Source organism: Mus caroli, unplaced genomic scaffold (genome assembly GCF_978045245.1).
Source record: "Mus caroli unplaced genomic scaffold, Mus_caroli_1 scaffold_20, whole genome shotgun sequence".
Taxonomy (NCBI): Eukaryota; Metazoa; Chordata; class Mammalia; order Rodentia; family Muridae; genus Mus; species Mus caroli.
The window spans coordinates 49,895,295-49,911,238 of record NW_028227275.1 but is presented as its reverse complement, the minus strand read 5'-3'; the positions used below and the strand labels follow the sequence as shown (position 1 = coordinate 49,911,238).

The 15,944-nt window shown below is 38.9% G+C and overlaps 1 protein-coding gene across 1 annotated transcript; it reads right to left on the bottom strand.

Annotated features, from left to right (window-relative positions):
* Window positions 1-5,469: 5,469 nt before the first annotated feature.
* Ms4a3 (membrane spanning 4-domains A3) lies at window positions 5,470-14,737 on the bottom strand. The gene is made up of 6 exons (XM_021151465.2): window positions 14,583-14,737; window positions 13,635-13,772; window positions 11,138-11,194; window positions 8,513-8,671; window positions 7,156-7,257; window positions 5,470-5,568 (listed from the first exon to the last, which is right to left on the bottom strand). Exons 1-6 carry the CDS (start codon window positions 14,667-14,669, stop codon window positions 5,470-5,472), a joined length of 642 nt encoding a protein of 213 aa, XP_021007124.2. The 5' UTR covers window positions 14,670-14,737.
* Window positions 14,738-15,944: the final 1,207 nt, after the last annotated feature.

Sequence of the window (15,944 nt, the reverse complement as noted above, 5' to 3'; positions counted from 1 at the left end):
TTTTTCATTAATTGGGCTATCCAGGAATGAAAGATACTGTTACACCGAAATGTGGTGTGCTCTGGATGGGCAGTTAAGATGGGTTGGCTCTGAATACCAATGATTATCTTCATGCGGAACCTACTTGTCAGATAAGTCTCTGGGCTGATTGATATCAGTGATTCCTTTCTCTTGCTATAATGAAAAGTCGTGCAAAACTGAGACATCTACTGAATAGAGAGCAAGATGAAGACAGAAACGTGAGCAGTTTAGAGCATAATTCTGCCTGAGATGTGGGATTTATGGAACCTAATACCGAAGTGTCTAGGAACTGAGAAGATAAAAGAGAGCAGAAGAAAAAGCAAGGGTGCTCTTTGGCAGCTTCATCTACTATACCTATGTCACGAGCTCTTCATTTGGCTTCATGTATGGGACCAAAACTATACTATGTGTATCTCTGACTTTATGTCATCTCTCTTTCCCCTCCCCTCCTTCTTGCTACCCCTGTCCCTCTCACCCACCTCTCCTCACCCCCTTCTCATTTTCTCTTCCTGTCTTCTGCATAGTATTTTCTATCCTCAGCAGATGACCTTGACAAAAGCACCACCAGAGTTCTTAGTGCTGTAAACCAGGCCACTGGAATTATTCAATATACTATTTTAATTATGAAATATACGTTATCTGAACACTTGTGTGGCAACTGCTGCACTCTTGTAATGGTAAGAACAAGACAAGGAAAATACGGAGGGATGTGAATGTCATAAATAGAAATGGTGTGAGCAAGTCTGAATAGTGGAAACTGAGCAACATGTCTGCCCAGACACAGTGTTCACTCGACTCCATCACAAGTAACTACCCCAGAACACAATGCACAAGAGAGAACAGGTCTGCCTTGCTTATATTTCAGTTCAGTTCTATGAAGGGTTTTTCACAACTGCAAGATACTATCCATAGTACCCTAAATCACCTCAGTTATTTTCCTGGGATATAATAAAATGTCTCAAAAGAAATTAAGATATATATATGAATAGAGGGTTCTAATGTACATAGTGGCAAACTTTTCATAACAAAATACTAGTGTTCCAGCTACCTTCCTTCCACTGTGTCTTTGGGGATCAGTGCATCTAACAAATACACTATATGAGTTAACAAGTAAGCCCCATCTACTTATTCATTTATACAGAAAGGACTTAATGCTTCTGGCCAGCAACTGATCATAACATGGAGCAGACACTATTGAAGGCCATGATCCCACATCTAACCTTGCAGATGTGAACAAAGAAAAATGATTACCCAGGATGTCAGAGGCCAGAGGCTGCTGGGACGTAAAGCAGGTTACAACACTGACTGACCGAGCTTCACCGAGCACAGAGAAGGAATTCTCAGGGAAGGTGATATTTGAGCCTAGCCTTAAAATGATTGGCTTGGAAATTTCATTCCCCTACCTAACCTTCACAAAACCACATGCGTCTGCAGGGGAAAGTCTTGAATCAATGTAAGGGTCTTTTGTGGTGTTTTCTAATAGTATATAAAGGCTTATGTTCAACAACAACAAAAAAATTAGCAATCCTACTTGAGATTTGGACAGATAACAGACTGAGGGTATCTTTCTGTGTTTGGACATATACTGTTCTATGGAAATTTCCAAGAGCACTTTACAAGATGCTACGAGGGGGCTGAAAGGTGATTTATGACCTTGCAACTATTTCATGCCTCCGTGTGCATCAACAGCTTCATCTTCCTCCTTTCTTGAGATACTTAGCACATTCTGTAATCAAACCAAGTTCCCACAGCCAAGTAGTTCCAGCTTTCCAAGACAGTATCAGAGCATATGATCAAACGACTTCCTTTGGGGCTGGGCACTATTACCAAGATGATTTTTAACCATGCATCTGCCTGAACAGAAGAGATAACAGAGCTAGCATTTCTTCCCCAACACACAGCAGTTCTCCTCTGGCACACACAGGCTTTTCACGTGTATTTTACTCTGGCTTTCTCTTTGATATCAAGTTTCTTTGCTTAGTTAATTATAGCCTATATTTTTTCATTATATTTTTAATTTTTCTCAATTTCCATAAAATATATGTTCATCATATTCTTTCCCCTCCCACAAGTCCTCACAGATCTTTCTCAGTTCCCAACCCACCCAACTTCATGTGCTCCTTCTCAAAACAAAACAAAACAAAACCAAAACATAACCCCAAAATCTTTCAGCAGCTATCAATTACAAATAGGTTCTTAGTTAGGGGTATACCCCAAAATTCAAAAAAAGAACATTTACTTTTAAATCCATCTAGAGACTGCCATACCTGGGAATCCATCCCATAATCAGCCTCCAAATGCTGACACCATTGCATACACTAGCAAGATTTTGCTGAAAGGACCCTGATATAGCTGTCTCTTGTGAGGCTATGCCGGGGCCTAGCAAACACAGAAGTGGATGCTCACAGTTAGCTATTGGATGGAAGACAGGGCCCCCAATGGACGAGCTAGAGAAAGTACCCAAGGAGCTAAAAGTACCCAAGGAGCTAAAAGGGTCTGAAACCCTATAGGTGGAACAACAATATGAACTAACCAGTACTCCCAGAGCTCGTGTCTCTAGCTGCATATGTATCAGAAGATGGCGTAGTTGGCCATCATTGGAAAGAGGGGCTCCTTGGTCTTGCAAACTTTATAGGCCTCAGTACAGGGGAACACCAGGGCCAAGAAGTGGGAGTGGGTGGGTAGAGGAGTGGGGGGAAGGGTATGGGAGACTTTTGGGATAGCATTGGAAATGTAAATGAAGAAAATACCTAATAAATAAAAAAAATCCCTCCTGAGTAAATGTTTTCTCAAATAAATTTATAAATAAGTATTTTTTAAAATTTTATGTCTATGAAGCAACTTTTCATCTCAAACATTTTAAGATAGGTTGTCTTTAGCGGGTTTTTTTTTTCCCTGATACTTCCCACCAAGTAATCACAACCTCTGCCATCTAAATTCTTGTCTTTTTTTTCCTACAACCCCCTTTCATCTCTTCTTTTCTGTGGTGAGTAAAGGTGTTTTCTGCCAATCCTGAGGACCTGTGTTCAAATCCTGAAACTCACATGGTGGAAGTAGAGAACTGGCCTGACAAAACTATTCTCTGACCTCCATAGTCAAATGGATGTGAGTCCACACATGCACACATGCAAATGGTAAGCAAAGAAAAGATTTTAAACATACACACATAATATAGTTTAAACAGTCTAGACTGACAACAAGCTCTAGTGTTGCCTGGCAAATATGATTATAGAGATGGCCATGGGACAAATGGCTCAAAATGTTCAAGAGCTAAATGCAAACTCTAAGGCAAACCTTCATTTCTTTATCCATATAACTTCAGAAATGTTTAGAGCAAGATTATACAGTTCATTATGACTCTAAGATTTCCTTGATTCCTTGCAGACAGCTTTTGTCTGGTATTACAGTCCAAGAGCCAGTTCTCTACCAAGGTGACTGTGTAATTCATGTTAATTCTTCTCTTTCCATATACCTTCTATTATCCAAAACTATAGTGTTCATGAGGAAATAAGCATGCTATATGGTTGTCCCTGGCCTAGGAAGTTACCAGAGAAATGTGTGTACAGTTCTGTATCTAAATATGGAAACATCTTAGTGAAAAGCTCTAGAATTTTTAGCTTCCTACAAGCTAAAATGTGATAACAGTACAATAATGTCATTCTCTATTGTAAAAAACCAAATTCATAATATAAAATATTTTAAATACAATAAAAAGTGAAATATCTTATATTGTAAGGACATGAAGTTTTTAATTTTTTAAATGCAAAATGTATAAACCATACTTAAAAATTAAATTGACTACAGCAGTAGTTGGGGAAACTTGAAAAAATGAAGGAATCAAACAACAAAAATAGAAGTCAATCACTACAAAATATATGTCTGGTGAGACAGCTCAATTCATAAAGTGCTTGCTGTACAAGCAGGAGGACATAGGTCTGATTTTTGCATTAAGTAAATTTTTAAAATGAAATAAAAGCCAGACATGGGGGGCACACCCTAGTACTCCCAGCAGGGAAGAGAGGTAGAAAGACAGATCCTTGGAGCTCCTTACCAGCCAGCCAACCCTAATTTATGAGCCCTATCTCCAGTGAGAGATCATGACTATAAAACAAACAAACAGACAAACAAACAAGGTGGTTGGTGCCTGAGAATGGATTACTCATCTCACATTTATGAGACATCAGATTCCATATGCATATTCCAGGAGTGGCTAAATTAGAGTTGGTTTTTATTTTCTAAATTTCCTATGTGTGAACCCCAGAATAACTATTCAGCAAGTTTAAGATGTTTTCTCTTAATGGCTCCTATTTCCAGTTATATTTCAGTCATATATTTTATGAAAAGGTCATAGAGCCTCCTTAGTGAAGATGGCTTCACATTAGAGCCAAGCAGTTATCCATGGAGGTGTCATAGACCAATACAATCATCAAGGTATTTTAATAGAGTTAGACCATGCAGGGTGTGTCCCTGAACCTCATAGTGAGGTCAACTCCACCAGAATCTACAGGTAGTAGTCAATTCTGGTTGTAGGAAATGCTAGTGAGGAAGCCACAGTGTTCCTGTGTACTGTTAACATGCTCTGATAAAGGATAATTGAAGATGTATTGAAATAAAAGGAAGTAGATCATCTGTAACACAATAGAAGTAGAATTAATGAAACACAGCCCTACAGAACAAAATCCCCTAAAGCAAACCATCATTGTAGCAGGACATGTGTGACTCCCAGAAGCTGATGGAAATAAAATCTGAAGCTTAAGTCTCAAGTATAGTAAAGTGCAAATTAGTCACAATGATTTGTTTTAACTTGCTAGGCTTGTAATTCTGACATCAGCCAAATCAAGAATTTATTTTTTCTGTGCTGAAAAAACAAACAAAAAAAAAATCTGCTCATTCTCATTTCCAAGAGGTAGCTGGAATTTGGCTTCTACTGTGAGTCCGGGCAATGGGGATTACTGCTGGGTGTGGTGGCCCACACCTGTAATCTCAGCAGTCAGGAAGCTGAGGGTTACGAGTATAAAATATGAAACTCTGAGTGTGCTTGCATGTGCCTATAATCCTGAAACTTGGGAGGTGAGGATAGGACGACTAGGAGTTCAAAGACTTCATGGGTTATTAAAAGCCAGCCTACAAGCCATGAGACACTGTGTTTCAAAAGAAAGGGGGAACAAACGAAGATTATTATATGTTCTTTCATCCCTAAGCCTCACAAAGCAATGCATTAAGGAAAAAGGAGAGTCAACATGTGGAAAGAGCTTTGGAAGAATGACCATAGAAGTTATAAATCCAAGATCACCTAAGGAAATATATTTATTCATCCAGATCCAGACCGTGCTCGTGGATTTACAGGGGAGAGAATTGGGACAGATGGCAGCTTTCTTGTGAATATTTCCATGACAGAAGGATTGCATTTCATCTGTTCATGTTCTGCTGAGTTTTCAAATGAGGTTCTCACTCTTCCGTAGTTTGGGGCTGAGTGTTCAGGTTCTCTGAATCACTTCCTTCAGGAAGTATTCCTGACTCCACAGAATTAGGAGGTGAAGTAATTGCCTAGAAAATGAGACATCAGTTCTCATGAAGAGGATCATCATCTTCCCTGTCCACTCCATCCTTTCTCATTACCACCATGATCACTATCACAAGTCCACAAAGATTCCTGCACTGATGATTACTCTGTTGAACACTGAAAAGTGAGAACGTGCATATGGACCAGAGACAATCAGAACATGTTTATTTTCATTTCTGTGGGTTGCCACTACATATGTGGTTGCAGAACTGAATATGGAGATTGGGGTGGCGGTCAATCAAATCAAATGGATAACCTATCTAAGGTGTTTCTGCTTGCCCCTATTGAACTGTATGCCTTCACTCTGGATGTGGTTCTGAACACACAGCATGCTGCTGCCACACCACAAAACACCAGTGAATGCTGCTCAGATTAGATAATATTTGTATGTTATGAATGGCAGCAATGTCTCTCATAAAAGCATAGTAATACAATTACAGAAGACAAATACCTGTACTATTTTCTACTACCCTTCCTTAACATATATACATCAAATTAGCATATTTTGGGGTTGCTTTATGTGAGAGAGATTGATTTTTAACATTGTTGTTTGGATTGTTGACTTGAGTTGGTAAAACATTGTTGAATGAGTTTTGATTTGGGATTAGGACAAAATTTCCAGCAGTTTTCAAACTGGCCATAGACATACTAAACATATTTCTGTTGTTTTATACAAGCATTAATGCAAAGCACTATTCTCAGCCTTGACAACAATAAAATCAGAATATCTATCAACTTTCAGAAACATGAAAATTGTCTCCATCCTCCAACATCTAATATTTAGCCAAGATTCCATTATTATGGAAAAATAAATATGGACATTTATTTAATTAATATGCAAATTTGCTTTGGTCTTTGGTACATGGTAAAATTATATGCCAACTAATTGTTTTAAATAAATTTCTTTATGATTTACTATCCATAAATGTTTGATCCTTAAACCTTTTTTTGTTTTCATTTATTCTTCCCTCATATAATACATCCCGCTGCAATTTCCCCTTCCTCCAATCCTCCCAGTTCATGCTCCCACTTCCCTTCTCCCCAAGACCCACTGCTCCTCCATTTCACTTCAGAAAAGATTTCCTGAGGATATCAACCAAATCTGGCCTAACAAGATGCAATGAGACTAGGAGGAAAGAGGTCCAAAGAGTAGATGAAGGAGTCAGAAACACCTCATTCCCACTCTTAGGAGTCCACTAGGACCGTGTAAAGATTCTTTGGCCAAAAAGGAATTACAAGTGGAAAAATTTAAGAAACTAAATTACAAGATCTAAATATCTAGCAAGAATATGTGGTCATCCTGAGACATACACCTCAAAAGTAAAAAGTTAGAAGAAAATAAGTTAAATTCATTTTAATTACATTAAAATGTATACTAATATATACCTTGCATTTTCAAATCTGAATCATTTCCAACCTTACTTCATCTCACACACTGATCTAAGAAATAATTCCTAGAACTCCAAAAATCATAATCATACAAAGGTTTCTTTTTCTAAAAGTTGGAGATAGCTTCAACCATTGTGGAGTTTTCAGATGACCGAACTTGCTCAGCATTGACACAAACTCACCTCTCTTAAACCACAAACATTTCCCAAGCACCACATGGCAGAGATAGAAATGGTCACGGCCAGCTCCAGCAGGGTGAGAATCAGCATTAAAGACACCAGGCCCTAGGAAAAGGATGTCTCAGATCAAATCAGTGAAAACATCCAGAGGGAACACTTGTCGGCAGGAAAGCAGGCTGAAGAACACCCACAATGTCATAAAGTGGAACGCAGATCAAACTGAAGATTGACCTCTGTGAACTAGTCAAGGGGAGAAGAAATCACAGAAGAAAGATTCTGACACTATCACTAATGCTTATTCAATGTACAGAAAAAATACACCGTTTATTAAAATGGATAAAAATTACGATTTCACTGACAGGCTTTCATGGGAGGTGTAAGCATTTATAATAGGCCTATGGGCCAAACTACACTGCTGCAGAAAACTACCCTTCCATCATTGCTGAGCACCTAGAAGAAATACATGATCAAATTTCTATAGAGGAAAAATACCACTTTAATCAATAAAAATAGACATAGATAAATACAAATTTAGGTGATTAAAAATTTAATAAAGGATGGAATAGAGAGATGACTGAGCAATTAAGAGCATCTGTTGGTCTTACACAGGACCCAGTTTCAATTCCAAGCACCAATGTGGTTTGCCACAACCATCTGTAACTTCAGGTCTAGGAGATCAAGTTATCTCTTCCAACTTCCTCCGGCACCAAGAACACACATAGTGCACATACATGCATACATACATATATACATAATGCTGGGGATATAGGCAACACACTCACATAGTCACACAAAATTTAGACCAAATATATGTATGGGTATAGCTAAGTTGATAGTGTATACCTAACATGTACAAACGTTCCATGTTGCAGATTAAGTGGTATGTCTCAGAAGTTTGTTACATCAAATGTATGTGAAATAAATTAATGTATTATTTCTGGAGAGTATAATAAATAGCAGTAATATTAATACAACATAATAGCTAAACACTGTTTTCATTACTTATCAAGTATTAATGTACTGAATTTTATAGCAATCCATTAGGTAGGTGCTACTCATTATTATATTTATTTCAAAGATAAGAAAATTAGAATATAGACAGATTGTCTAATTTGTCCTTCATTACAAAACTAATAAATAACAAAGCCAATATTCAAGTTAACATAGTATACAACCTAGTGTTTTCCTGTATCTTTTGGATGGTTTGAAATATGTTATTAACAGTTTTTTATTAGATATTTTCTTCACTTACATTTCAAATGTTATTCCCCTTCCTATTTTCCTCTCTGAAAGTCCCCTATACACTCCCCACGCCCTGCTCCCCAACCCACCCACTGCCGATAACAGTTTTTAAACATACATTTGATGAGGAACCCAGGAAAATGCAGACATCAGGTGACTGTGAAGACTGGCAACCCTTGAAAGCCTGGGTATTGAATGCCAAATGCACAGAAAGGAAAACAGTCCCAACCAATGCAATTACAGTACTGGCAATGTTTATCCCAAAACTGTTTTGCATCTAAAACAAAAACAAAATGTCCATTAATATATGTAGAACATCCTTTAACCCCTTGGCAATGGAAGTATATATTTAAGCACCCCACAGTATTTTAGACACAGAGCAATCTCCCATGAACTGAGATTTTTCCCATTGCACCAAGAGTGTACAGTCTAGCAGTAAAACAGAGAAGGGGTTAGGATACACAGTTAGAACACTTGCCTAGCATGCACTAATCCCCAGTATTAGTCATCATTACTGCATAAACTGGGTGCCATTGATGCTGTAATTCCAGCACTCTGTGGGGGATGACAGAGATTACCACTCAAAGCTAGCCTATAATACATGAGACCACATCTCAATTAAAAAAAAAAAAACAAGGAAAACTATAAACACACTAGTGTATAAATTATGCTATATTTTTAAGTAACTAAGTATTGAGGCTAGTAGAATAGTATAACAAAGTGGAAATCCAGAGAAAGTAGTAGAAGTTTGTGATGTTGCATAGTAATAACATATGGGGATAGGAATAAATAACTGAGAATTTCCCTAGATGATACAAAGAAGGTCTGGGTGAAGAAAACAGCCCAAAGTCCCTGAGGCCATATGTTCCTAGGAATCAAGAGAGCCAGGGTAGATAAAGATTAGGACACTGAGTCAGAATTAACAGAGATATCTATTACGTAAAGCCATGTAATTCATGAAAAGTCTTTTTCTAATTCTGAGAAAAATACAAAATGGATAGAGGATTTTGAGCAAAGAAATGACAGATGAATAATTCAAGCTGAGTCACTTTGTCTTTATTAAGATTAAAAAATGAGATTCACAAATAGAAGCAAAGACCCCAATTGGGAGACTACATGGAATGCTATCAGAGAAAAGATGAAAAAAAGCTACACACGCAGGTAATTTGTAAGGTGGAGCCCATGTAATTTGCTGATACTGGCTTCAGTAATGTGGAAGAAGAGATTGGGATAGGGTTAGCTCATGGCATTGGTCTAATAAACCTCAACAGGAGACTATTAAGGTGACTTCAAAGGACAAGAGGAACATAAGCCACTCAAGGTGTTCTGGAGCCCAAGAGAAAAATAATCAGGAGAGGAGTTGAGCTAAAACACTGCTTATAAGTGAAGTCAGGAGTGGGCCATGAACTGAGAAGTGTTTTAGCAACCTGGATACCTTCAATAATCTTAAAGAGAGAAGTTACAGAGGCCAGGAAGAAACAAAAGAATGAGGAAGGTAGGAAGGTTTAACTATAACTGAATAGATAAGAATTGTAGATAGACTATACATTACTCCTTTAAAATGGAGTTTTGTCACAAACAGAAAAATGAACTATACCTAGCTATCAGGGAAAAATAATGCCAAGATGATATAGATACAGACAGACAGACAGACAGACAGTCAGTAATGTTCTTATATGCTGATATAAATTTAAAGTACCTAGTAGAAACGTATTAAAATGATGAATTTATATAATGGAAAAAGGCATGGGCTAGAACACCCAAGTAGGAGAAACAGTTTTAAAGAAAGACGGTGAGTTCCTCCCTGGTAAAAGCTGAGGAAAAGATACACTGGAGCAGGTCTAGTGTGCACAGCAGATGCTACAGTGTGTTAGTTTGTGTGCCTGAAAGTCTCTCCATGGCTGCAGTTTCTCAGAACAGAGAGCAAATCCATCAGGGAGTGGGGAAGAAAGAAAAAAGATAGGTGTTTGAGGATGGAATGCTGTGATGAAAACCCATTGGGGGCGGGGAAGGAATTGAACAGAATGGGACTAAATAGCTAGATAATGCAGAGAACATAAAACAGAGAGTTACCTATTTTGTAATGAATAATCAAAAGTAGAGAAATTTTTGCTTTCAAATTCGAAGACAGTGGTGAAAGACCTTTCACTAAAAATAATTTGTTAAACCTAACAGCACACAAAAATCTTGTGCATTAGATTTTGCTGAAAGGACCCAGATATAGCTGTCTCTTGTGAGACTATGCCAGGGCCTAGCAAACACAGAAGTGGATGCTCACAGTCAGCTATTGAATGGATCACAGGGCCCCCAATGGAGGAGCTAGAGAAAGCACCCAAGGAACTAAAGGGAACTGCAACTCTATAGGTGGAACAACATGATGAACTAACCAGTACCCCGGAGCTCTTGTCTCTAGCTGCATATGTATCAAAAGATGGCCTAATAGGCCATCACTTGAAAGAGAGGCCCATTGGACTTGCAAACTTTATATGCCCCAGTACAGGGGAACGCCAGGGCCAAAAAGGGGGAGTGGGTGGATAGGGGAGTGGGGGGGTATGAGGGACTTTTGATATAGCATTGGAAATGTTAATGAGCTAAATACCTAATAAAAATGGAAAAAAAAATCTTGTGCATTAAATGAGACTTGGCTCCTCAGCTAGACCCACCCTCTGTTTTCTTCCTGGTGGTGGGAAATTTATTTCTGTTCATCTGAACATCGAGAAAAAGAGGAAGAATCAACACTTACCAGCATTCGTGTGGGGTTTCTCCCTGCTGCCACAGTCAAGGATCCTGAGCTGATAAACTGTTTAAAATAGGAAGTAGGACGGATAAAGGGACATTTAGTCTTGACCACTTTCTCCATGGCATCCCCCTGGTAGCAGCTATCAGTAGAAGCTACACAAATTGGTTTTGTTCAGTTCATACAAAAGTATACTTTGCATTATGCATTACTTTCTTTATATGACTGAAATTTAAATATTCTGTATTATAAGTAAATTCATCATAAATTCAGTGTGTTTATGTCTACCTTTTAATGGGTTTAATGTATGCAACCAAATAACGAAATACTATAGTTGTGCCTATATTTATGTTTCTATAAATGACACATTTTTAAATTCTCACATTGCTGCCCATACTTCAAATTTGTAATTTATTGGTCTATATGCTTCAAAGAGAATTTACAAATCTAAATGTGTTCTCCAGTTTTAAAATCATTATATTCATGCACTATCTTCCCATGACTCTGATTTTGACAAATTAGATTTTCTTTGTATTTATAATTTTCCAAAATTTTCAGTTGGTAAGATTTTACAACACTTTAACCAAGTTACTAAATCTTGAAGAATAAAGGCTTGCTAAGCAAAACTTAACTACTGAATTCTAGATGAAAATGTAGGAAGAGGTTTTGAGTTCTGTCTCAGATACCAGAGATTTTTCACAGGTCTTCCCAACCCTGCACTCTGTGAATGAGCGACTTTGTTTTCAATAGTAGCTCCAGCTCATAGGATCCAGCATGGGATTCTAGGTAGATTACTAAGCTCTTTTTCACCTCAGCTTCTTTTCCCATCCAACAGCATATCACCATGTTAACATCATCAACTAACACTTGTGTGCTATTAAAATGGGGAGACTATGTAAAAAGTGCAGGAGAAAGAAACCATCCAAATTAATGATAATATACACTTCTCATTTCATTTCAGAGACCTCAAAAGAAGATCCTTTTGCTATTTCTGGCATCCTAATGAGGAAACTGAGGGCAAACGTTCACGTCTAATCTTTTAAACCACATCCTTGATAGGATTATAAAAGATGAAGCAATAGAAAGGACCCTATAGTGAGTACACAGCAGTTCATGGTTGATGGCTACAAGCAAAGGCAGACAGGGAGAACAGGTCATACACCTGGAACTTGCCCTGAACGTGTATTGGGGCCATAGAGCAACTTTGAGAATTGTAATCAGTGCTCAACTCTTTTGGTGGTGCTTAAGCAAATCCTGATCCCTAATTCCTTCCCCCTTTTAAATATATGCGTGTGACCTGCATGTGTCTCTACGTCACAAGAGAGTATTGGATCTAGAACTGGAGGTACAGACAGTTGTGAGCCTCCTTGTGGGTGCTGTAAATCGAAGCTGAGTTCTCTGGGAGAACAGCCAGTGCTCTATTGAGCCATCTTTCTGGCTCCTCTTCCATTTTTTAAATAAACTAATTTCACTTTCTGAGAAAATAAAACCCAATACTTATGCAACACCTGAAATTCTTCACTTCTGTCTTTTCTAAAATGCAGTGCAGAAATTCTTCACTTGGGCTGTCAAGATTTATTATGCAGAACAATTCAGGAATACTTCAGAGCTTAACTATTCCATCAAAACTTTATCTTAACTTTCTCAGAATTTCAGGAATGTCAAATTCAAAGTGCCATTGTGAATGAGCATGAACTGAAAACACACACAGTCTTTTCTCAGACTGAGAACCAATGCTGACCCTCCATCTTTCACGTGATGCTTCTGCTGCTGCTGCTGTCTTCTGTCCCTCTTCCTTCCCTTCAGATCTCTTTTCTCCTCTTAGGGTCTCTATTCTAGTCTCACAACTTATGCCCACACCCACACATACTTATAGGTGCATAAATAAAATTAAAATCTAGGAGCTGCAAGGGAGAAAAAACATAAAATTTTTATTTTTCTGAGTCTAGAAAGCTTTGAAGCTATAGGATTCTCCGTGTGTCTGCACGCGCCTCTCTGTCTCTCTCTCTCTCTGTCTCTCTCTCTGTCTCTCTCTCTCTCTGTCTCTCTCTCTCTGTCTCTCTGTCTCTGTCTCTGTCTCTGTCTCTGTCTCTGTCTCTCTCTCTCTCTCTCTCTCTCTCTCTCTCTCTCTCTCTCTGTGTGTGTGTGTGTGTGTGTGTGTACATATCCAAGGACTTTTATGTTTCACCACCAAGATACTTATAAACCCATGGTTATTGCTGCACCATTCATAATACCCAGGAGATGGAACTGGTCATGTCCATCATGCCCATCAACAAATTAATGGATAAATAAAATGTAGTACATATACACAACAGAATTTTATTTGGTCATAACAAAAAATAAAATCATAAGTTGCATTGAAAGAAAGGGACTTTTGCCTACTTTTGTTGGAAATTATAAATCAAAACTACAGCTGGTAATCTTCAAAGAACACTTTCATACTAGCACACTAGCAGTGCTGGGTAGGAGATGGTCTATGGCCAAGGAAATGAATACTCACAAACACAGCACCCCAGAGTGGGTAGCCTGTATAGAAGGTAAAGAAGAAGAAATGCCTGAAGTGGTGGGACACGTGTTCTAAACAAACCAGAAAAATACCGAGAGCTAGAATCAGTATTCCATTCAGGATCTGGATGGCCTGTAAGGAAGATGAAGAAAAAAAGAAAAAGGTATAATGTTATTTTTATTTTCCTCCAAAAGGACTTATTGTGCCTTTAAATGGTTTAAATGCTAAGTCTAAATTAACTGAACAAAATCTTGTTCTGAGAAATAGGACAAAGCCAGGTAGCTGTCAAATTTTTATTTTAAAATATTTTTATTTAAAATATAGATTATGGTGATGAGGTAGAAACATCTATATGAGCTACAGAATGAGTTCAAGGCCAACCTGTGTGATTTAGTAAGACTCCATATAAAAACTGTACAAAGGGTTGGAGTTTTAACTGAATAATAGCATTTTCCTGGCATCCAGGAGGACCTGGTTCTCATTCCCAGCACCACAGGAAAGACAGAGGAGAGGAGGGGAAGGGAGGGCAGAGAAAAGGAGGAGTGATAAGGGAGGGGGGATGAAAGGGAGAGGGAAGAAGGGAAGAAAGAAGGAAGAGGGGAGAGAAGGGGAAAGAAGGCAAGGGTGAGAGAAGGGAAGGGGAGGAGGAGGGAAGGAGAGGGGAAGAGAGAAGAACTTCACAGAACTCAAGCTCCTGATATAAGTTGTCAGAAAGCACCAAGATACAATAAAGAGCCTTAGAACAAATTCTCTGAGGTACGCTGGGGTGGATATTCTACCCTATGAGAGACTGACTGGTTCTCCATTTCTACTCCTCAGATCTCCATGACCCTATCTTGTCCTCAGTGACTTGATAAATAACTCAGAAATTTACAGGAAGGTGTCCATATAATCTTTTGCTCCTTCTCTCATAAGCCAACTTTATAGCAAAGGCTGACTTACCCCGAGGGCTTGCAGTACACCTCGTTGAACATGGCGTGACTCATCCAAGGGCTGATAAACAGAACCACCAGTCTCCTCTGGCTTCATGTGTCTGCCTAAGCGGTGCCACCTGCTGAGATCCCCAGTCCTGTATCATGAAAGTCCTGGGAGGCCATTTGGGGCTGTTTGGGGCTATCATAGGGAAGAACCCACGGGCTTGGTGCCTCCTTGGACCACTTTGTAACAGTATTTTTTAGTGTCACAGAAGAGTTCATCTTGTCCACGCATCAGGATTGCTCTCCTGAGGAGGGCCTGAGTTCCAGAAGTCACACCCTGTGCCTTGCCTTTCTACCTTAGATCTATTCTCTTCACAAAGCAAATCCTCTCTCCCCACTACAACTTGGCCTGGATACTGCCAAAATCAAGCTTTCAAAAAACCCTTTTAGTCCTGGCCTAGTCTGAATGGTGAACCCTTTCTTCATGTTCTGGGAATCCCTTTAGCACAAGTTCCACACGCCTCAGGCTGAGCTTCAATGTTAAAGGTGCTTGCATCTCTCTGTGTGCTCATCTGCCTCACTGCCTCACAGTTCGTACATAGCTGATACATACTTTATAAATAGCCATGTTTAAGAAGAATAATAAAAAATCCATTAGCAGGCACTGGGTCTTCATGCAGAAAACACCACACAATGGCTTTGGAGGTCTGACACATTGTTGACCTTTTTGGAAAAGAATTGAAGGTAAGCTCCAGCCTTCAGGTAAAGCAAACCATGTTCTATAAAATATAGTCACTTTGGCTTTTAAAAGAAATCTAGTAATTGTAGGCTTCTTAGTGTCCCACTAAGGAGTTCATCTCCCCAGCTTTATCTGTGTAGAACACTGCTGGGTGTTTTACTCATGTCAACCAATTCAGTTTGCAAAACATCTATTGGAATGTGTATTGTCATTATGACACTTTCCATTTTACAGATGAGGAATCTAAGAAATAGAGCATTAAATAACATTCCCAAGTCCACCAGGCAGGGATCTGAGAACTTAAGGGTCAAATCTGCCTCTAATTATCACCACACTCTTATGCACTCAGGCGGGATCTCCCTCACAAAACTTATCATTCAGGCCACCTCTCATAGCTAGACCTGGCCACCAAACTCAGAGGCAGCCTCTTAATATGTCAAAATGTGTGTGTGCGCGTGCGTGCGTGCGCATGCGTGCGTGCGTGCCTGCCTGCCTGCCTAACATTGGTCTATCCATGTCTACATTTTTCAAATATATTATGCCAAAAACCATGGCACCAGGTTACCAGGCACCAGGTAATATCTGCATTCCAAAGGCATTTGTCCACACAGCTAAAAATTCCAAACCTCTACTGAGAAATGAAACAGA

Coding starts and splice junctions, on each gene's coding strand:
- Ms4a3 (XM_021151465.2), bottom strand. CDS start 14,669: ATGAAGCCAGAGGAGACTGGTGGTTCTGTTTATCAGCCCTTGGATGAG. Junction 8,672..11,137: donor GAAACCCCACACGAATGCTG/GTAAGTGTTGAT, acceptor TTTTTGTTTTAG/ATGCAAAACAGTTTTGGGAT. Junction 7,258..8,512: donor TCCTGGGTTCCTCATCAAAT/GTATGTTTAAAA, acceptor TCCTTTTCCTAG/GGCCTGGTGTCTTTAATGCT.